The 22,371-nt window shown below is 33.9% G+C and overlaps 2 protein-coding genes across 4 annotated transcripts in view; one reads left to right on the forward strand and one right to left on the reverse strand.

The window, feature by feature from the left end:
* The window catches only part of LOC110026781 (putative beta-glucosidase 41), a 12,668-nt gene extending 8,884 nt beyond the window's left edge, over positions 1-3,784 (forward strand). Inside the window, exons 1-13 of one of the 3 annotated variants that reach the window (XM_020727919.1) lie at positions 366-463; positions 549-615; positions 694-752; positions 887-962; positions 1,412-1,483; positions 1,756-1,843; positions 1,942-2,197; positions 2,433-2,548; positions 2,637-2,860; positions 2,947-2,978; positions 3,065-3,167; positions 3,242-3,350; positions 3,442-3,784. In XM_020727919.1, the coding sequence (XP_020583578.1) occupies positions 902-962; positions 1,412-1,483; positions 1,756-1,843; positions 1,942-2,197; positions 2,433-2,548; positions 2,637-2,860; positions 2,947-2,978; positions 3,065-3,167; positions 3,242-3,350; positions 3,442-3,631 (1,251 nt within the window). In that variant the 5' untranslated portion in view covers positions 366-463; positions 549-615; positions 694-752; positions 887-901 and the 3' untranslated portion in view covers positions 3,632-3,784. Of the gene's footprint in view, positions 1-365; positions 464-548; positions 616-693; positions 753-886; positions 963-1,411; positions 1,484-1,755; positions 1,844-1,941; positions 2,198-2,432; positions 2,549-2,636; positions 2,861-2,946; positions 2,979-3,064; positions 3,168-3,241; positions 3,351-3,441 lie in introns of those variants that run through there. The other 2 variants (XM_020727903.1, XM_020727911.1) reach the window with 2 other exon arrangements.
* A 5,247-nt stretch (positions 3,785-9,031) lies between these two features.
* Positions 9,032-21,360, reverse strand: LOC110039597. Its single transcript, XM_020744722.1, has 4 exons — positions 20,900-21,360; positions 20,581-20,710; positions 9,757-9,850; positions 9,032-9,460 (listed from the first exon to the last, which is right to left on the reverse strand). The coding sequence occupies exons 1-4, from the start codon at positions 21,259-21,261 to the stop codon at positions 9,150-9,152; spliced, it is 897 nt and encodes a 298-aa protein (XP_020600381.1). The 5' UTR covers positions 21,262-21,360; the 3' UTR covers positions 9,032-9,149.
* Positions 21,361-22,371: the final 1,011 nt, after the last annotated feature.

The following is a 22,371-nucleotide window of genomic DNA, read 5'->3' on the forward strand; positions in this document are numbered from 1 at the left end:
TATATATATATATAATTGATTAGTAGTATTTCAAGCCAAAACGAGCCGAACACGAACGAACAAATCTTTGTTCGTGTTCGGCTCGTGAACTTAGCGAACGAGCCGAACACGAGCTGTCCGCGAACAACGAGCCGTTTTGACAGCCCTAGTTTCAGACAAGATCAAAATAATCTCTTATCATTATTCAGCAGCGCACATCAACATCAATCACAGTTGGAATTTGGATGCATTCTCGATCACAACTCCCTTTCAATCTGGATTACATACAAACTTAAAACCGAAGTGAAAAAAACGAAACCTTTATATAAGCAAATGGCCGATTCAGAAGAGTTGAAGGGAGGCAGCAATGAACCTAGCCTTGGTGCTCTGCCTTCTTATTGGCCTCTTGGAGAGCGCTGCTGCGCTCTCAAGGGCTGATTTTCCTGATGGTTTTACATTTGGGACGGCTTCATCAGCCTTTCAGGTGCGAATGCTGCTGCTTTATATATTTGTCTTTTTTTATTTTTTGATTTGATTTTTCTTAGAAGAAGCTCTGGCTCTGGTTCTAGTTTGAAGGAGCTGTGAATGAGGGGAACAAGGGAGACAGCATCTGGGATACACTTACGAGAAGACCAGGTAAGAAATTCACTTTAAATTTGAAGAGAATTTGGTCAGCGTCATTAAGGTAGGAGCTAACATTTGTGTAAGAAACAGGTAGGATTTTAGACTTCAGCAACGCAAAAACTGCAGTGGATCAGTACCACAGATTTAAGGCAAGTGAGGCAATATTTCTTTCTTCAGAAGTTTTAACAATAGCTTGTGTTCATTTCTCATCAAAGCTCATGAAGTTTATCCTATGAATCCTAATCACAATTAATTGAAGGGTCTAACAACATAAATGTTGCAGACTGATGTGGACTTGATGAAGAATATGGGAATGGATGCATACAGATTCTCCATCTCTTGGTCACGGATATTCCCAAGTAATAACATAATTATATTTTATACCATGCACATACAGACACACATATCTATATCACGCATAAGGTTTAAAAGTCGGACCGAATTAGCGTCAAACTATCCGGAACTGGTCCAGCTGTTGATTCAAATTGTAGAACCGGTTCATTTGATATTATTTTATATCTTATCTTCTTTATCATTTAAAAATTAGTTATCCCAATTCACAAAGCAACCTCGAAGTTAACACGATTAGGACTATATCATGCGATTTAATCCGATCAAACTAATGAGTCATAAACATTTATATGGATTCCAATATGAAACATTTCTATCCATATAATTTGATGTTTGATTCAAATTTTACAATTTTGAATATATAGTTATGCATTTATGTATGTGTATTTATATATATATATATTGATTTTATTTTTCTCTTTGTTGTTTGGTCGGTCTGATATGTTCACCATGACAGATGGAACCGGAGACATCAATCCAGAAGGAGTGACATATTACAACAGCTTAATTGATGCTTTACTTGAAAAAGGTCTAGTAACAAACTGCAACACTGAGCCTAATATATTTCTTTTGTCAATGTAAGAAGACGAATGCTCAAAATTTGAAGATAAATAATATCTATAAATATATATTATTAATAAAAGTGATCAACTATAATATTTAATATTTTTCTTCTAATTAATAAGGTCATCTCTGTCTCTCCAATAAAAATATCAGGAGATCATGATACACTTTTTCCCTTTTAAGATCTCTATAGTTAATGCAACCTATAAAATCATAAAAAAATTCTCCTTTCTACAGGAATACAACCATTTGCAACCCTCTATCACTGGGATCTTCCACAAGCTCTGGAAAACAAATATCATGGCTGGTTAAACGCTCAGATAATGTATAATAAACAAACAAAAATTACAAATTTGGCACATTAACAGAGTATAAACAATCAAAGCTCACGAAAACCTTCTTGATGATATAATTATGATGCAGAAAAGACTATGAGAATTTTGCTTACACCTGCTTCAAAGCTTTCGGCGATAGAGTAAAGCACTGGATTACCTTTAATGAACCCCATGGGTTCTCAATTCAAGGTTATGACCTGGGCATACAAGCTCCGGGGAGATGTTCTCTGTTACATCATTTTATGTGCAGTAAGGGAGATTCATTAACTGAACCTTATGTTGTTGCTCACAATATCCTTTTGTCCCATGCTGCTGCTTATCATGCTTACAAGCTTCATTTTAAGGTATATATTCGCTCCAAGATTCCTTTAACCAGATATTAAGCATCTTTTTGAACTGAAAAAGGAAATATTCTCCATTCTTTCCTTGTTTATTTGATTAAAATTCAAGTTTTTTTTTTCCGTTTTTCACTAAGATTGCGTTGAATGAGAAATTTTAATTTTAAACTTAATATAAATCAAACAGATACTGAGGGAACTATAGGCAATAGAAATGAAAAATTGAACTGTAATTCTGCAGGAGAAGCAGGGTGGAGTTGTGGGAATTGCTCTTGATTCCAGATGGTATGAGCCAATATCTGAGGCTGATGAAGACATTGAAGCTGCTCGCAGGGCAATGGACTTTGAACTAGGATGGTAAATTTTGCATTTTAATATTAAATAAACTACTTGACAACAAAATGACTTCATTTGCTGAGAAAAATAATTACAATAATTGTTACAGGTTCTTAGATCCCTTAATATATGGGCGCTATCCTTATTCAATGCAGAAACTTGTCGGAACCAGATTACCTAAATTTACAACCGAAATGTCCAATTTACTAACTGGTAGCTTAGATTTTTTGGGAGTGAATCATTACACATCTTCATATGTTCAGAATGATCGCAGCAAAGTAAGAAAATTTTTACTGAAGGATGCTTCTGCTGATGCTGGTGTGATAAGAACATGTAAGATTATAATAAAAAAATAGTTTTATTTTATTTTATTTTATTCTCTTTTTTTAATTGCTTGCTAAGTAGTATCTGCTCAACAGCATTCAGGCATGGAGAAGCCATAGGTGAAAGGGTAAGTACTCTGTCTCGAAAGCTAGAATATGTTTTTGCTTGCTTAATTAACATTAATTAGATTTTTGTGTGTGTGTGTTATATCAGGCTGCATCAAGTTGGTTGTATATAGTCCCTTGGGGTATCCGCAAGTTGATGAATTATATTAAGGAAAATTACAGGAATACAACAATTTTCATTACAGAAAATGGTATAAAGTTAAAATTTACATTTTTGGGATGATATATTAGACAGAAAATTTATAAAAAATATTTTTTGGTGCAGGGGTGGACGAAATAAACAGTCCATTTATTAGCTTGGAGAAGGCGTTGCAGGATGATAGAAGGATAAGTTATCATGAGAACTATCTTTCAAATCTAAGTGCTGCAATAAGGTTAGCTCTGAAAGTTAAATTGACTCCATGTTAATAAGAAAATTTTTTTAGATAAATCATTTCATTTAAATAAGAAAAATTTAACATGCAGGGATGACGGCTGTGATGTACGCGGTTACTTCGTGTGGTCATTACTAGATAACTGGGAGTGGAACTCAGGCTACACAGTTAGATTTGGACTGTACTATGTAGACTACAACAATAATCTTACAAGAATACCAAAAGCCTCGGTGCAGTGGTTTAGAAATGGTTTACAAAGAAATAATATTTCTAGCTTATAAGTTACAGGTCAAACAAATTAATTACAGCTTGTAATACTAAAGAAATTTTTTATTTATTTTATAAAATTTACCACCATCTTATGCCCATACCAGAAGAAGATTGTAATCTTAATAACCTATGAAGCTAATAAAAATTCAAAAAAATGACAAGAGCAAGGCACAAAATATTGCTCTGAAAATTTGAGTTGTGATTTATGTTTTCCATTTCTGACTGTCCTAATCAGTGAGTTATAAATGATATAATCGACACTTATTAATTTATGACGATCGACTTTATTAAAGTCGTAGTTAAAATTCTTGTTGGTAATTTTTAAACCGACGGGACTTCCGACGGCTTTGTTTGATCGATGTTACTTTTGAATAACTCAAAAAGCAGGGGAACCGTCAGTTATTAGTTTCTGATAGCCGACGAACTAACAGTCGAAAAGTAGTGACTAAGTAACCATTGGAAAAGTACCGCAGCTGCCATTTTTATGACACAGGTGATCCTTCGGCTAGGGGTCGAGCGTGCATCGTTATTTTACCCGACGAGAGGGCCATCATTTAGCCGTTGGTTTTTATTGTAGCAATATCCGTCGAATACCTGTCGACAACGCGATGCTAATATAACCGACGGGATATGTTGTCGGTTATGGGGATAATTAATGGAGTAATCATCATAAAATCGATGGTGAGCAGATGGAAACCTGTAACATTAAGAAAAAAAAACAAATTCTTTCTTTCTTATTTATGATTTCCACACTTGCAATCACAATACAACTTAACCAATCCAAGCATTTTATAAAATAAAATCACATTTGAATAATGAATTATCTAATGGAACAACTAAATAAATGAAATGCATTTAATTTAGCATAAATGCATCACCGTTTAATACGAAAATATCTGTTCAATTGTTCAAAAAAATCATATAAAAATAAAATGAAAAAAATCCCAGCTAATCCTCCTCTGCCTTCTCCTCATCATCGTCATCCTCCTTCTCCAATAGTGGCTTCCTCTGTTGCTTCGCCCGCTGCTGGAATGCATCTAACTCAGCCTTCAACTAGGCCTCCAAATTAGCCTTCAGCTCCGACCTCATTTGATGAAGCGGGCATCCATCTTAGCAGCTAATACGACGACACACCTGGAGACCTCCTTTTCTTGTGTCATAGAAGTAGAACTGCAAATGCATTGGTGGAGGGGTGAGCGTCGTAGGTGAACACATGAGACTCGAGCCCATAGACTCGACCCTTCTTCTTCCCTTCGACATCCTCCCTTCATAGGTCTTCCTCAAACTGAACATGATCTCGGATCGTAATACCGCTTGATGCCTGGAATCGGCTCTCCTTCAGTTGTTGGAATTTATTATGCAAAAAAAGTAGTTTCTTACAGTTAGAGCTAGTGTTAATAAATATCAAACTCGTTTAGCTCGTGAATTACTTAGGTAGCACGAGATCTATGTTGATCCATGACTGGTCTGACTGTCTTCTATGGGTGTGCTTGTGTACATCAGCAACTGAGGGCACTTATCTCTTTTGCACAGTCTGTCAATATAATGAAATAGTTAGAGTATTTATTTGATTTATAGTAAAACTTTAAGCAAAAATAAAGTATTACCGGCCTCCGCTTGTATTTTGTGTGTGAGAGCATCCCACCAGTGTGCTTGGAGGCTCCCAAACCTCTGCAGTTCGAGCATCAGTTCTGATTCGCCTGCTTCTCTTCTTTTGGTACTCTGGAGAATCCCAAGTTCTGAACAGTGAGGAAAAAAACATTATCTCTGCGCCACAAAAGACACTGCTGCAATTTCCGAATATCGTCAAACATGTCCCGTAGGCAATCTCTATCCTTGCGCTCAAAGTTGTGTCGGATGTGTGCTTCATGCTCAAGACGACAGGAGAATTGTTTCTACAAAATTACATGAATTATGTGATAGATATCAACCACAAACTCCTGGAACCAAAGATCCTAAATTGTCATCAGGTTCTCCTTCTAGGATATGTACGCTAAGACATGCTTTCTCCGGATGATATCCCTAATGGCGTGAATAAACTGTGTTGAGGGGTAAAACCTAAAAATAACAAATGATTAGTTATTTATTCAATTAAAATAATAGAAGGATTGCTGTCATTATCTTAAAAAAAAAACTTACGCGTTCCCGATAAACTCAATGCATTAGTTGTTGCATGTCGACTCATGGCTAATAGATGCAGTGTGGACCTCCACCGAACTCATCCCCGTTGCAGTTGGGGTGTAGGTAAAGGTAGGGGTTGGAGGGATGAGGAGTGGGAGTTGGGGTGGGGGGCGGGGAGATGAGGGTCGGGATGGGGTTCGGGGTGGGGTGGGGGTGGTCGTGGGGGTAGAAAGCGAGCAACCTCTCATAAGGTTCTTCTTTGACAGATAATGATGTGTTCATCACCTAGAGTAATTTATTCGTGTTCACCTCTAACATCCTTTAAATTTAGCCCTTCATAGATAGTATCGAGTAGAAAACATAAATCCAATACTTTAGTTTCATGATGAGCGGGTTCAATATTATTCTGAAATCAATTGCGACTCTAAGTTTACTTGATATGATAACCACCCTGTCAACATTATCTCTTGCTCTATGAGGATATCAAAGATAGTAAACCTGGCTCTTTTATCGAGCTAGAATAAAGGGATCAATTTTAACAACTTTTTTTCACTTCCACTTCCTACAATATTATATGGTTGGTTTAAACTTGTTCCAAGATCAGGAACATAATCGAACCAAGCACAGTTGAATAGAAATACACTTCCTCCAATGGAGCCAGGATAAGATAGTCCAACAACTTCTTCGAGAATCCCATAATCATCCATTTTGTCATTCGATTTACTGTTTTCTTCAACAAGAACACAAAATTACAAGTTGTTTTCCTGTGGACCAGGATCTCATATGAAACTTGTGCCAATTCACAACATAAATTTGCAGTAGAAAATAATAAAAACAAGCTAAATCAAAATTATAAGAAAAGATCGTTGTCGTTGGGTTGACAACATATCCCAAAAAATAAAAAAAAGACAGTTGAACTCCGCTTATACATGCTCGGTCCAAAATATATACATCAATAGCAAATGCATAATTAAGATACAGAACAAGAGTTGTTGCTCTTGGTCCCCCGCTTTGTGGTTCCAAAACCAAAAGTTTCAGAAGTCGTGTCTGTATCTTATTTCAGCAACAGGATTCTTCTAAGGACTCAAAAAAGTCCATAAGGAAAAATGAAAAAGATTCAACTTGCACGAAAATAGTGTCAGCAGGAAAGACAAACAAGCATGCAACTTGTCTGGGTCACGCTTAGTTGGGGGGGTCTAGGGCAGCCTTCAAAATTGCAGCTCTGAATTCTATACCTCAAGCATCTCTTTTTGGAACCATGTGACAACACCCGCAGGGTCTTATTGAGCTCCTGTTTGACGTGCTAAAGAGCTTCCGAGATCTTGTGGGGCTTTTGGGCGCTAGCAAACATCGTCATCAATAACTTTTTGAATTCTCCAAAGGAGGTCATAATTACAATTGGAAGTCCACTAAATCACGAGAGAGTTGAATCCCTCGGTTTTGTGTAAAACAATTGACACTTTAGTGCGTCAAAACTTTGAGAAAACATATAGCCGACTCAAAGGATGCAATGTGATCGGCCATATCGCTCCTACCTTTGTACGGTTTGAAAGATGAACCTAGACCTTCTTAGGGGGCTCTACGTCAATAATCTGTCAGGAGAGTGTATTCTCCAGTTGGCGATAGACCTCCATTCAAGCTTTCGGTGGTCTGTTCTATGGCATGGACCCAACACTATCTTGGTACTGTGATTCTTCCATTTGTTAGGCTCCTTAAGCCATTTGATGGCCTTGGGGTCAGGTGTTGGAGGATTAGGTTGTAGGAGAGGCTATGCTCTCCCCTCAGGCATCAAGTGGGTCAGTTCTGCAATCTGACCTGCAATCCAATCCAGGAGTTTCTAAATTCATTGTTGCACAAATTCTCTTTGGACTCCAAATTAGAAGTTTCTCCCAAGTGTATTTCTTCTCGACACGCTCATCTTCATATTGAAGGCATGACTCCATGCTAACATTATCTTTTAGGATATTGAATCCCAAATTTTTCCATCGGGTCACGCCCAATGGGTGTTGGTCAAATGAGAAGAATGAGAGAATAGAGAGGGGGGAGAGTAAGAGCAAGAGAGTAAGTAACAAATAATACTAATTCTCTTAGAATAGATTTAGTAGCCTTACCTGAAGAAATGACCCTCTATTTTCAGGTTATAGCAGAAGTCTAATATATTTCATGTTTGTCCCTCACTTAATAGGAATGTTACAAGTGATTTACGAGTCATTACACCTTTACGTATTTGTTATCAACTCCAATTTCTTTTGACTCTGAAAATCGCTGTCGACATCGTTTCATATTTATAACTACTACTAGCATTATTTTAAATTCATAATCACCTTACTTGGTTGTTTGATCATTGTTCGGTCGGTTAAATATCATTTACCCTGCCAATAGATTTTCATTCGTCTTCATAGGAAGAATTTATTCAACTAGAGAGAGTGTGTATCACGGTACTTTGATAGGTAGCCTTCCTGAAGATGAGAGCACAAAAGTTCCTGAGAGAGTTTTGTTGAGCAACCATTGATCTTCTCCAACTGACCTAGCATCGATTAAGTTGCCATCCATTCAGGTGCGTGGAGTTTCTTTGCTCAGATGTACTTTTATCTGGTCGACGCATGACCCTAAACCTAGTGAAGTGATGATTGGCGATTCGACCTTTCGACGATGGTATCGTTGTTCTTTGATATTCTTTTCACGCATTTGTCGAACTTCTTCAAGATTTATATAATCAGAATTTTAATGTACATATTCCAAGGGCACAATTTAACTTGATAAAACAGACTGAAAAACTAAGCTTGCAAAATGTTATTATAAATAGCATTTTATTTTAATTTTTAGTTTCATTTGATAAATTTAATCATTTTTCTTTTTTTTTAAAACGTCCACTTTTAGGCCAAATTAAATGCCCGTTTCAGATGATTGCAACTGTTTACAAAGATAATTATTGTTACCACGAGAAAATTTAAATGCAATCTTAAACAATTTATATTTGAACATAAAACGTTAAAAAAAAAAAAGACACGCCGCAAATAAACTCCAAGTTTCGAGCACCGGGCATGGTTCCTGAAGTCAGCTATAAAAAGCAAGGAAAAATTCATTGTGATTCGTTGCATGATACTGTTTTACCACATAAGTCTCTAATAACCATTGAAGTTCCATAAATAATAATAAGAAGAAAAATCATCAAAGCTAACAATATCCCTCATCAACACACAAACATAACCTCAAAACGGATCGAGAACAACCATCCTTGTACAACAACATATTATGCACGCGCGTATAGACTCATAAATAAGATAGAGACAGCTAAATTCATCCAAAATATACACATAGATAAGTTCATACCAAGATCACAAGCATCCAGGTTTCATCAGTCTGTGTCGACAAATTCCATATAAAATACATGACATTAAAAGAGAACTACGCCCTCTTAAGCAGAACAATCAGAATGGATGCAACAGCTAATGCCAGGAAGGAGGCTCCGAGCGCCTTGTTGGTATGTTTATCATCACTGCTGCTTGTTTCCTTCTCGCTGGATATCCCAAATATATCTTGGAGGTAGTCTGAAATATTGCTCATCACCTGCGTTACTTTAACCTTGATGTTATTGATGTTATTCAGTAAATCCATCACGAAAGAGTCCTGCGAGGTTTTTCCGCTTTCCATTGTCGTCGAAAAGCCGGACTTGCTAGCAACGGATTCAGCTGGATCCGTAAATATTTGAGTTACGGCTGTCGAAAGAAATAGATGGAATCATCTTATATATATGGTGAAATGGTCATTAGGAAAATTTACATACATACTACACAATTCATTTGTATTCATATACCGAACACCAAAACTTCAATATTTTATGTACAGATGCCACCTTACCAATGAATGAAAAGGTGTATTTTTGATGTGATATGAAAGATTTGGGTGGCGTATGTGTAAAAATTAAATTTTGGGTGGGTGTTAGATATGCAAATACACAGGAATAGGGTAGTGTGTAAATGCACCAAAGTATTATTAAGTTGGTTTTCCAAACCAGGTGAAGCGTTCATGCAGAACTGTTGAACTTTTTCATTTTTCATGACTGCATTCCAAACATTTTCATCCGAAGCGAGAGAAGCAACCACGCCCTGCAGAAGAAGGCAAGGATGGTTACTACAATCAAGCGTTTAAATATATGGCTAAAAATTGTGAAATGTAGAATGACATTTTAAGTGATAAAAAAAGTGCAAGGTGTTAGAAAATGATGTTCTTCATATCATACAGAGGCAACACAAAAAGGGCAAAACATGAAGCCAGAAGATGCGAGAACATGGAATATTTCACTTTATCTTTCATTGCACCACAAAATCTCCTTACAAGGTACAATGTGCTGCCAAACTCTCTTCAATCTTTACCAAAAACCATCTCATCGAACCTAGCAATCTAATGCAGCATTAGATTTAGCTATAAAATAGAAGAACCTCAATTTACTTTTCTTAGCAATCTAACTTGAAATAGATAGTTTCTCATCTTTTAAATTCCATCATCTCATCCGAAGCAAATTATTTATCATAGCTAGTGATATCATTCTAGGACTCCTAGGTGTTTAGTAAGTAGGCTTTGTGCAAGGTGGTTGTGGGATGGCAAGGAAAAGGTAATATACGAATTCAACGATGTTTGGACTGTAATAAGCATCATTTGACGGCCATCCCAGTTGATAACAACAAAGAAAGCTCTGAAAATATGAGATATGGTGGTCAAGGAGGTTCATCACATATTCCTACACAAGCAACAGATACATCACTTGCAAAATAAAGAGGATACAACTCTCCTTAAGGTAGAAATAAAGATTACAATCTCCATAATACCCAAAACAAAAAACAAATCTAAAATCAAGTAACAAAATAAATATAATTCCCTCATAGAAAAAATTTAATTAAAAATAGTTAAATAGGAAATTCAAAAAAAAAAAAGTACAAAAATTTGAAAATCAGCGCTCCCCTACCCGATTTGAACCTGCGATTGCAAGAGCCCCGGTTTCCCGGTATCACGAAATTATCACGATCGGGATCACGGTATCATTCTCGAGACTGTAGTGGGATGCTCTAGGGACTATGGTGCGCTCCCGCATCATTCTCTCTAGCTAGGAGAGCTTCTTCTTCTATGTATTCCTCTGAAATTGATCTACCATCATCAGAATAAAGCCATTGCATCGTTGTGATTGACACAACACCTCTACAAAACATATGCTCATGCTCCTCTCAGACAACTCTAAAACACACATCATTTCACAGTTTGTCTTGATAGAGTAAATAACAATTCATTTTTGGCACAACCAGAGTTAAAATTGGACATAAACGGGTATTCTCACGATTCACTCGAGTCATTAAATAAGTAATATATTTCTCCCACTCCTTGTACTTGGTTGGGCGCATCTGATAAATAAGTGTATCTAGATAAACCGACCCTAGAATAAAATATATGGCATTTTGGACCACTCAATGACTGCAACCAAGAAGTAAACTAATAGTCAGGACATCCGACAACTCCCTCAATATGAGTTGCTCCTTTCAGGTATTGCCTCCTCAGACTTACAAAATTCTATGACAACTAATGTTAGTCCTGCTTGAGTCTCTCATGACATTCACTTGAATTATTTGCATCTCTCCATTATCAGCTGAAAAACTGGTACTTCTCTTTTGTGTGCTCATCTTCTTCAATGTCTCATGTGTCACTGTCTATTTCTTCAACTGCTCCCCGCTGAGTGAAGGATATCACCCTTTCGTTTGGGCAATCAAATACAATATACTAAAAACCATGACACTTGACACACTTCCTTGCTTGGACAAATTTGAGAGTGTTAGTCGTCTCCACTTTGAACCGATTTTTCCAAAGACAAGGTCAACTTGAATCCTCCACTGATATACACTTGTATAATCATGGAATTGAACCTTGTTTGTAAGGTGTAGAGGTCACTTGATGAGGTTGCTATTTTCATCTTCAAAGCTAGGGTTTGTATATGAAGTAAGAACCAATATGACTGCACTGCATCACATTACTAATAGACAACCTCAGCCCTCCAAGATACCATGCTCTTGTGTGCTCCTCTAGTCCCACCAACTCACATTTCAGTCTGAGTTGATCAAACTCAACTATTTACTTCATAGAAGAATCTCTATGGAGCACGTTATGGAGTATTATGAGCATATCCTACTAGTAGTGTGGGGAAAGTTATTTAAAATGATTTTCATTTTCATTTTAGACCAGTTGGTGAATTTGCTTTTTCCTTCCCGTTGTAGAGAAGCTTCAAGTTCTCCCACCACAGAGATTCACTTTTCTTAAGCTTAGCGGTTAGCTTTACCATTATGTACGGTGGAACGTTCTTATATTTAAAGAATTGTTTTATTGCTTTGAGCCACTTAATGAATCCGCCTGGATTCATGCAATCGTCAAAATCTAACAAGTCAATCTTCATTATAAAATCTTGGCTTCTTTTAAGATATTCCATGTCAAATCTTCAGGTTTTTAGTCCTTCACCACCCAAAATTGCTTGATGGAAAAAAATCACTTCATTCTCTCGATCTAATGAGTCACCATTTTAGCTATGAGTGATCTCATTGGATTATCTCATCTCAAAGACGACCTCTATTGTGGTTAGAATATTTCTTGATGCATGTCCTCCACAATGAGCTCCTCAACATCTCATTACAGATTTCTCCTTGGCAACATGAGACCGTTCTTCCAACAGAAGTTTTGACAAAAAGGAAAATCGTTTAGGATTTTTGTTTAGGACTACCGACTAGGTAGATAGAATGGATCGTTTAGGATTTTTGTTTAGGACTACGACTAGGTAGATAGAATGGATTTTTTTTTTTTTTGTGAGTGTGTTAGGTTAGTTTATTTAGAATCTTGGTTTGGGACAAGGAATACAAAACACTAAGAAACTAGGGTTTGTCTAGCTCTAATACAAGATAATACCGTTCTAGATCTCTTAAAAAGTGTTTAGGAAGCGAGTTTTGTAGGGAGGTGATTGTGGGATAACAAGAGAAAGACAATATGCAATTTCGACGATATTTGGACATGGATAAGCATCGTTTAGTGGTTGTCCCGGCTAAAAAAAACAAGGAAAGCTTTGAAACGATAGGCATGGAGCTTAAAGAGGTTCACCACATATTTTTGCACAAGCTACTAACACACCACTTGCAAAAAAAAGAGAATACAACACCCTTAAGGTAGAAATGGAGATTACGATATCCAAAATACTCAAAACAAAACAAAAGTCTATAAAACAATAAAGATCTATATAATTCTCTCAAAGAAAAAACATAACTAAAAATAGAAAAAATAGGAATGAAATAAAAAAGGAAAAAAAGGTATGCCGGAATTTGGAAATCGACGCTCCCCCCGTCTGAGCCACAATTCCGCATATTGTGGTATTACCGCGCTCAAGATTGCGGTATCGCTCACAGGACTGTAGCGGGATGCTCTCGGAATATAACGGGACACTCCTACGTTAGTTAGTTTCCTTATACTCCTTGTAGTCCTAAGTTATGAATCCATAACTCTTATATATTATTTAGTCAAAATTTTTCCCGAGATCACCATATAATTTCGCAAAAAATGAAACCTATTCAAATGATACAATCCAATGGTGAAGGTAAATAAGTAAATTTCTTAACATATGCATTCTTTGCAACAAGATCATGACCTACTATGAAATTAAGTAAAATTTTCATCTTTTTTTATTAACTACTTCATGCAAGCCAATGAACATACCCATACCCCACCTCTATTACAATATATAGATCCATTTAAACTACCCACAATAATTATCATTCTTCACCCTCAAGTGTGCATATAATAGTTCATCCATGTCATCCCAAAATCAATTGAGTTAACACACTAATTCACATAAACAACAAAATCACTAGCCACTCCTATAATATCATCACTAATAATTAAACAATTTAATATTTCAATTCTCCATCCACTACTACCTCAACCTGATTTTCTATTATTAACTTTTTCAGCATGTTATAACTTTTAACCTTCCGAGTGTTATTAGGCTTTTCCTCTTTCCATTTAATTTCTAGAAACAAAAGATACAATATTTTTTACTCATTATGCACACTAATTCTCATCTATTCTAATCTAAATCCCTAAACTTCATGTAGTAAGTATAGTTTTAGATTAATTCAATCCTCACTTGTCATCATTATTGGGTTAAATTATCATGAATATTTGCAATACATGCGTCAATCAACCCTCGCATACATTCCAACACAATCAATTGAATAACAGGTTTCTTATGAGCAAACTCTAACATACCACTGTCTACTATCTAGAATCAAATTAAATCATGATGCATCACTTGTGGGAAACGTGCTATAGCACCAATTAATTTTAAATTTGAATTCAGTTCACCAATCTAAGCATAAGTTTTATGGTAGAATATCAAGCATACATGAACCCTTGACCTTCTCAAGGGAACTCGAAACACACAATTGCAACAATGCAACACCACAAACATGTAATATATCTAGATACCAATAATATCATTTATCACATATATAATATTTGCAAAAAAATCCGAAATGATTTAGTTTAAAAAATCAGAAAGCATTGCATTTAGATATGATCAACTTTAATTAATATATGCCAATAAAATGACTTGTATATCACCCAAGAAATTATTATCCAAACATGTCAATTTCTTAAAAAAAAAAAAGCAATCTGTTAGTAGCTACAAATAATTTGATATATATAGGGATATAAATGAACAAAGTCGAGCCCAGTCCTACCTCATTCATTTTTTTTCTTGTAGAGTTAGAAATGAGTTTAAACATGTTCGATATTTTTTATCAAATTCAAGTCATAATCAATTTTTAATCAAAGCCTAACCATACATTTGATACTACTTATTATTCAAACATATAGATCTATTACTAATAATAATTGAATTTTAAAGGTCTTAATAAAAATTAGCAACACTCACAAGATATTATTTAATTATTTACCAAAGTTCAAAAATTAATAAAAATAATCTATATATATCTAGCTATTGATTTAATATTATCAACATATTTATATCTCTAATAATATGAGTAATTTATAAAGTATTAAGATATAATAAAATTGATACAAGAACATATAATAAGTATTATTTACCCTACTTAATGTTTTAAGAAGCTTATTCTATATCCTAACACAACGTTTAAGCACATTAGTGTATCCTTAAAAATACTTGACCCACTTAAAATGTTCATTTCCCTTTTTTTAATGCATATAAACATTAGACGATCAATATAAAATAATTTTTTTAGATATTAATTATAGAAATTGATTAACATCTCTTATATGAAAGAGCATGTACAAATGCATTAAATTCTCCATCATAATTAGAATATTTTTGTTTTCTTCTCAACTTCTCAATAAAAAGTGAAGTGATGTCCCTCTATGCTTGAAACATCTCTTATACAATATACATAATGTCACAAAATTTATAAAAAATTGAAAGTTAAGCATTGGTAAGTTTTTCTTCCTTCATACCTTAAAATGCACGATCAGAATATATTGCCTAAAGAAATTCTCCTTGTTAAAGCAATTTTATTGGGTGTTATAATTTGATTAAAGCCTTCAATATATATTTTTATAAAAAAAGACCAAACCAAAAAAAACATTTAATATCACGAACATTAATCAATTAGAACAATTCATTAACTGGCGTCCCTTTATCACAATCAATAAAAATACTACATAAGACCAAACTTTTTCATAGTTAAATATAAATTATTTATTTATTTATTTACCTCAAAGTCTCTTCCAAATTTCAAAAAATGATCTTCTCTAGTCCCACAACACACAAAATATTATCAAAATACACCAGAAAACTTCTAATAAAAGAGACAAGTTCTTAATTCTCATAGAAATATTTAATAGATTAGTTGATCCAAAAATCCTTACTAACCACTCATATAATCTATCTTCAGTCTAAAAATTTACTTTCTCTTCACCTCTTCATGCAATCCTGCTTGACCATGACCACTCAAATAAAGTTTTAAAAAAATTAGCTCTTAACCATCAAATTAAGTGTCTTTCAACTTATGAACAAAAACTAATATTTGATAGTCATCATCATAACCGCCACAATTAATCTTATTCAAACTTTTTGCGGACGACTAATGTTTGATAATGATTTTATTAAATATTCTACTATCAAAGGCATATACATCAATTTTCACTTTCATAGGTGTAAGTAACAATGAAACTGCAGGACTAAAACTTTTCTACAAATCTCGTCTGCATCCATCCATCTAATTCTCATTTAAGTTCAACAAATTTAGTTGAATTCCAATAAGATGAAAGATTAGGAAAAATGACAGAGAAATTTAATTAATATCAATGTTTTGTGCTTATAAATGATGATAATGCATCTAAAAGAATACCATGATGCATATCGTTAAACTTAAATAATGTTTTATTGACATCTTTGACTTGTTCATAGTTTTATTAATTTTATATTTAGATTCAACTACAAAAAAGGCATATCCATTCTTTTTTTAAACATTTATACAAATGCATGATAATTTAAAATATGAAAACATTATCAGCTCATTAATAAGTGTTTTAGAATCTTTTGTAAATGAAGTAAAACTCTAAGCTTGATAAAGTAAGAAAATATTTTCCATCAAATATTTTTAAGTAATAGATTTTTTAAAATGGGAAATACCTAAATTATATAATTACAAATGACCAAACTTAAGTGTCTTATCCATAGGTAAAATATCATAACATATCTAATCAACATATATATAGTAAAATGAATCCGCACTAGATTTTTTATAATAAAATTTTTATTTGCATATGCTACCTTCTAGTTATGCTAGTAATTTTGATTTTAATTTCTTGCACCCTATAGCCAAATAGCCATAACATTCATGCAGTGATGAGTGACTATAATAAGCTTAATTTATCTCTATATTTAAAATAAGTTGGAAATAAGAAAACTCTATCCAATCAAATTTAATTTAAGTGTGGTGATAATGCATCTCATAACATTTTTGGAATGCTTTAAATTCATAATTATTTATGTCTAGAACAAATTAATGCATGTCATTAAGTTCATTAATTTCTCCATCATCTCCACTCTATATGAGGGTATCAAAACTTCTAGTTGGACCATTCAATACTCATTTGCAAGATTGACACTTCAAATATTCTTCAGGAAAACTTTTAAAGCACACACACTTCCAATGGATTTTCTTTTATTTTATTTATTAATTGTCACGCCACTACTCTTAGATGCGGTAGGCCCAACAGTGTGTGTTCTAATTTCCAAAGCCTCGCTAAGCCTAGCACGACTTTTCTTCACTCAGAGAGATAAATCAGGTTAAGATAAAACAGAGACGTCCACATTTGATGTTTTGTGTTTCTTCATTGCGACCTAATCTTCTCCCCTCCCCTGTGATTTCCCATCCATCGTTGGTGAGCCAAAGTATGAAAAAAAAAAATACGAAACAGCTTCACAGGCTTATATTAGCTAACATTTTAAATCGACCAAATGGCTTAACCTACAATTTAAGATCATTAGCTTACATAAATAAAGAAGCAAGCCAGCCCTGAGAGAATTTAGTAGTGTATGCACTAAACCTATTAGGAATAAGATTTTTCAACAGTGACAAAATTAGGAGCGTATGAACTAAACCTATTAAGAATAATGTGTCATTTCTGTTTTAAAATTAGCCCCTAAACCTGATCAAGATCCTGGAAAAATTATTTTAGGATCTTCCACTATTCAAAAATAAGTTAATAATACTCCTCAAATTTATTCATATATTTAGAAATCATGTTTGCTTCCTGTTCTAAAACACTAGAATCATCAACAAATGATAAAGGAATGATAATGGGGTATACTCTTATTCAAGTGTAACTTACATTTTTGTCCAAATTAACACAAGTCTTTTGTTAAGCTTTTCTCTTTAGTTTTTTCACATGTATCAAATATATTTTAGCTTTGCCAATTAATTTTCAAGTAAATTAATCTTATTTGATGCTCATCCGACAGCTACTCATTCAATAAATTTATCCACAACATTGACCCAAAAAAAAGTTTCTCATTCAATAAATCTATCCACTCACCAAATGTAGATAATTTGATGTTTAGTAATTCATCATGCAAATCACACATGTAATACCTATAATTGCCAAACATCTCATTATCATTCAAGGATTACATATATGAATATTTCTGCCGCATTAACATTCCAAACATTTATAAGGATTCAGGATCAAATTAACAAGTTCTCTATATGATTGAAAAATTAGCTTTTTATTCATAAGGGTTGTTGTTAGGTGAGAATAAACAATTTATAAAATTTAGATTCTTTCTCTAAGCAGATTCGTGCCTCCCTCCATTACTCGTCTAAATAGCAGCTAATCATTTTCTTTTTAAATTTCCTAAGATCTCATCCCTTTGTTGATTTGATGGAGATAGCATAATGTGTGCAGATTTGTAAAAGAGACGCAGGAAATGGAATAATCACAAAAACCAGAACCTAACAGAAGAGCCATAGAAACATAAAACCTAAATAGCAACAAAAGCTAAAAGAAACCCATAATGAAGTAACATAGCACGCAATTGAAAGGAAAATGAAATGTCAGCCCTGAAAATATGATATCATCATAGGAATAAAAATAGAGACTCCCCCTAACTCAACTAAATCTAACCAAAAATCAAACAGCAAAATCCAATATTTAAATTTGATTTTAAATAAAAAAATTCAACTTCCAGAAAAATAATTTACATTTCTAGCAGCTGTATGGTTTGAGATTCACAGCACTTATTCTGCTTAGAAGTGATTCACATTTTCAAAAGAAAATGAACAAAATGTCAAGGAACAATAGTTAAATACAATGGTCTAATCAGCCAATGAGGGTCTAGGGAAGGTTTGATATACATGGTCTAATCCCAATAATACAAAGGGGTTGTTTCATAAAGAGAATTATAACTATCTTTTAATGGTTACTGTCATTTCATAATTCTTCCATAGTGAAGTTTACATGGCACCAAAGGCTATCCTTCATATATCTACCACCTAACATCAGAGAGGGGTATTTTAATAGAACATTTTATTAATTGATTAGAATTTGAACTACTGTACAATGGATTTCAAAGACATAAAATCATAAATAATATATAATTAAGGACTTTTAATATGAAATGTTAAAAAAATTAACTTAAATTAAATCCATGCCTAAGCAACTATGAAGTACACTTCAAATAATTAACCCAAACATAGATCATACAAGAAATAATTGATACTGAAAATGTAGCCCCCATTTAATAAAATTATCTCACTTTAGATTCCTCATTTGAAACAGTGTTTTCGAAGCACCAAACACAATGCAATTTATAATGGTTCTTTCTTTCTTCAATGCATAATGCATAAATTGAAGCAACACTTCTACTAACTAAAATATTCATGAGTTGTATATCATATATACATACACTGTGTGAACACAGTAATTACGTAATTAACCGAACTTGAACAGCAACAAGTAGTACTCTTAGAATAAGTATAATGATATATTAAATAACAATAATTTATAGCTAACAAAAGCCAAAAAAATTAAATATAAACAATGAGGTGGTGTAAGAATATACTTAAAAATATCGAAGAAAGAGTCGAAGTAAAGCAAGAAAGAGGGAGAGAGTGTGTATGTGTAAGATGGGGCATCGAAAAGCATTCCGAAGAAGAAATATATGAGCGAGAAGCTAACAAATCTAATAACAAGAACAAGAAAAAGAAAAGAAGAAACACCAAAAATTGACTAGCTCAAATAGAAGACATTAGAGAATCAATAAGAAATGACCAAAATGACTACGAGATAGTGCGAAAAAGCATAGAAATTGTGATTAGAGATTGAACCAAATCATAAAACCTGAATCAGACTTTTGCTCTATCTAGGAGCCAAATGCACAATGCTACAATGCAATGAGCCAAATCAATGTGAGATAGGTGCTTTATTATAAGCTTGCATTTCACAAACAAGTGATATGAAACGTTAACACATCACTAAACTTCACCAATAAAGCACACTTTGAAGTTTGCTTTGAACAACAATAATTCAAAATAATGGCAGCTCCTCATCAAATAGCTATGGTTCTGATTCAGAACAATAAACTCATAAATGGAAACTCCAATGATCACCAAAGCTTCAACTTATTAAATAATCAAACCAAGAAAATTTCTAATTTTAGAGCAAATTTAGCATGATCTGTATCTCTAGTTGATTGAACAATAAGTATGATGAGTTTTCCTTTTCCTTGATTTCACTCAACAGCGACTGGAATGCAACAAAATGTTAGCAAAGATATCGAATGAGTAGCAGTTGAGAAATCTTTTCATCAAAATGACGAATTTCCCAACTTCACAATATACATAATCTATACACAAGGATTTCAAGCTCTCCCTAAGTATGAATGCATCTATATAAAGAATTTCTTATCCCCATAATTAAAAAAGGATTTTTTTTTACGTGACAGATTAATGTTAGAATTTATTAAGAGGAAACCTCTCAATTATTTTCACAGTAAGTACATATTCTTCAACATATACTGCATGAATTTGGTACCGTATTCATATCTCAAACATGTACCCCTCTTCATTATAAAAACATGTAAATTAAAAAATATAACTATAGTAATCTCTGAAAGTAAATGAAGTGCGTTAAAGCAAATTTATAGGAATAAAAGGAGAAATATACAAAATGGCAGGAAAATAGGAAATGTATAAGCTCAATGAAATGTTTAATGCATATTGGTAACTAAATAGGACTAAAATAAAATGGTCGGAAAAGAAGAGAGAGAGATAAGAACCTGAGCTTCAGAGCTTCCTTGCAGCAAAGAAAACATCTGAGAAACATGTTTTGGTACAGCAGAAACGGCACCACTAGTTGCTTGGCCGCCTTCACAAGAACCCGGGGTATGTTCAGGTGTAAAATATACTCTGAAAAAATCTCAAAACAATCAAAGACTAAAATAAGGTTATTTAACTCCATAATAATAAAAAATATAAAATCCGCTTTTGCAAGAAAAAAAAACAATGCTATTAATTGTCTATTAGCTATTCAAGTTATGCAACGTGTATCAATCGATTGAGCAAATCTAAATAAAGCATACAAAATGTAAAACTCACTTCTCCAGCGCTTCTTTCAGATCAGTAGTGGCCTCCTTGGCCTCCTCGATGGTCGGAACAGGACCGAAAACCAATCGAGGAGCAACATCAACTGATTCAAGAATTTGTTTTTCTTCATCTGCAGCGAAATCCCACTCATCAAATTCCCACTCGGGCCAGCGGGCTGCGACGGTTATTGCCGGGGTCTCATTTACTGCAGGACCGGCGGAAAGGCTGGAAACGCTGATCCCAGGCTCGACGGCGGGCAAAAAAGAGGAAGCTGGCGGCCGGGCGACCCTTCGACTCGCCTCACCAGCAAGCGGAGAGCGGAAAGATCCACCTGAGGCAACCTTCGCTGCAGTTCTCAGGACTCCACCGCCCATATTGATCTGCTTATTTTACTCTGGCTCGCTGAAACCCTAAAGGGATGCCGATTAGAGCAATCAATGAGCATGGTAGAGGAAGACGCCGGGATTATCTACTGTTTAGGATAATATCGTCGGTGTTTAATCAACGGTCAGGATTTGTTAGATATGATCGATCTCTCACCAGATTTCATTCCTTCGGCATGAAGGGATTCCTGTGTTCAATATGTGCTCATATTTGAAATCACTTATTAAATATTTTTTGTCGTGTTCGACTTAATTTAAATTTAATGTTCGACTTAATTTAAATTTAATTATATTCATATTAAAATTTTATATATTTTATTTATTTAAGTCATATTGCCCAAAATAATTTTTTCTTTTAAAATATTTCCATAAAAAATAGAAAATTAAAATAATTCTAGCTTCCACATTCTATTTGAGAACTATATTTTTACTATCATTTAACATTTAAAAAGAATTTTCAACCAATATTCTTTTAAATATAGACCATGTGGGATTATATATAGAAGTAGGGAAAAAAATTGTGTATATAAGACATACGTAGCACTTCGTACATAATAGAAGTTATATTTGTGTTATATCGGCATTACATTCTTGTTATATCTCTTATAACCTCCATGTAAACTACATATAATCTACAGATATGTGAAAACAAAGGCACGAAACTTATTTGTAAGTTTAGGTGTGTTATAGGTAGGTTATATGGAGGTTACATCGAGGTTACAAGCGATATAACTCGGATATAATGTGGATATAACGTGGATCTAACCTCTATTATAGACGCAGCACTGCGTACATCTTACATACGCAAATTTTTCTCGTCATTTAGATACATGCCACCAATTCTTATGTATTTACATATGCAAAAAAGACAAAGGATCTGCAGGAATTTTTGGAGGAAATCTTATGGTATTTACATGCATACCACCCAATTCTTACGTATTTACAATTCTTAAATAAAAAAAAAGGAATTCAAGACTTCCAGTGAATGTGCCATTTTATCTATGCATGAAAAAGTGCATTTCATTTTTTTTTTTAATTAAAATGGTGATATTTTTCATGTAATATGAATGATTTGGGTTGTATAAATGTAAAATGGAGTTT

Source organism: Phalaenopsis equestris, unplaced genomic scaffold (genome assembly GCF_001263595.1).
Source record: "Phalaenopsis equestris unplaced genomic scaffold, ASM126359v1 Scaffold000002, whole genome shotgun sequence".
Classification (NCBI taxonomy): domain Eukaryota; kingdom Viridiplantae; phylum Streptophyta; class Magnoliopsida; order Asparagales; family Orchidaceae; genus Phalaenopsis; species Phalaenopsis equestris.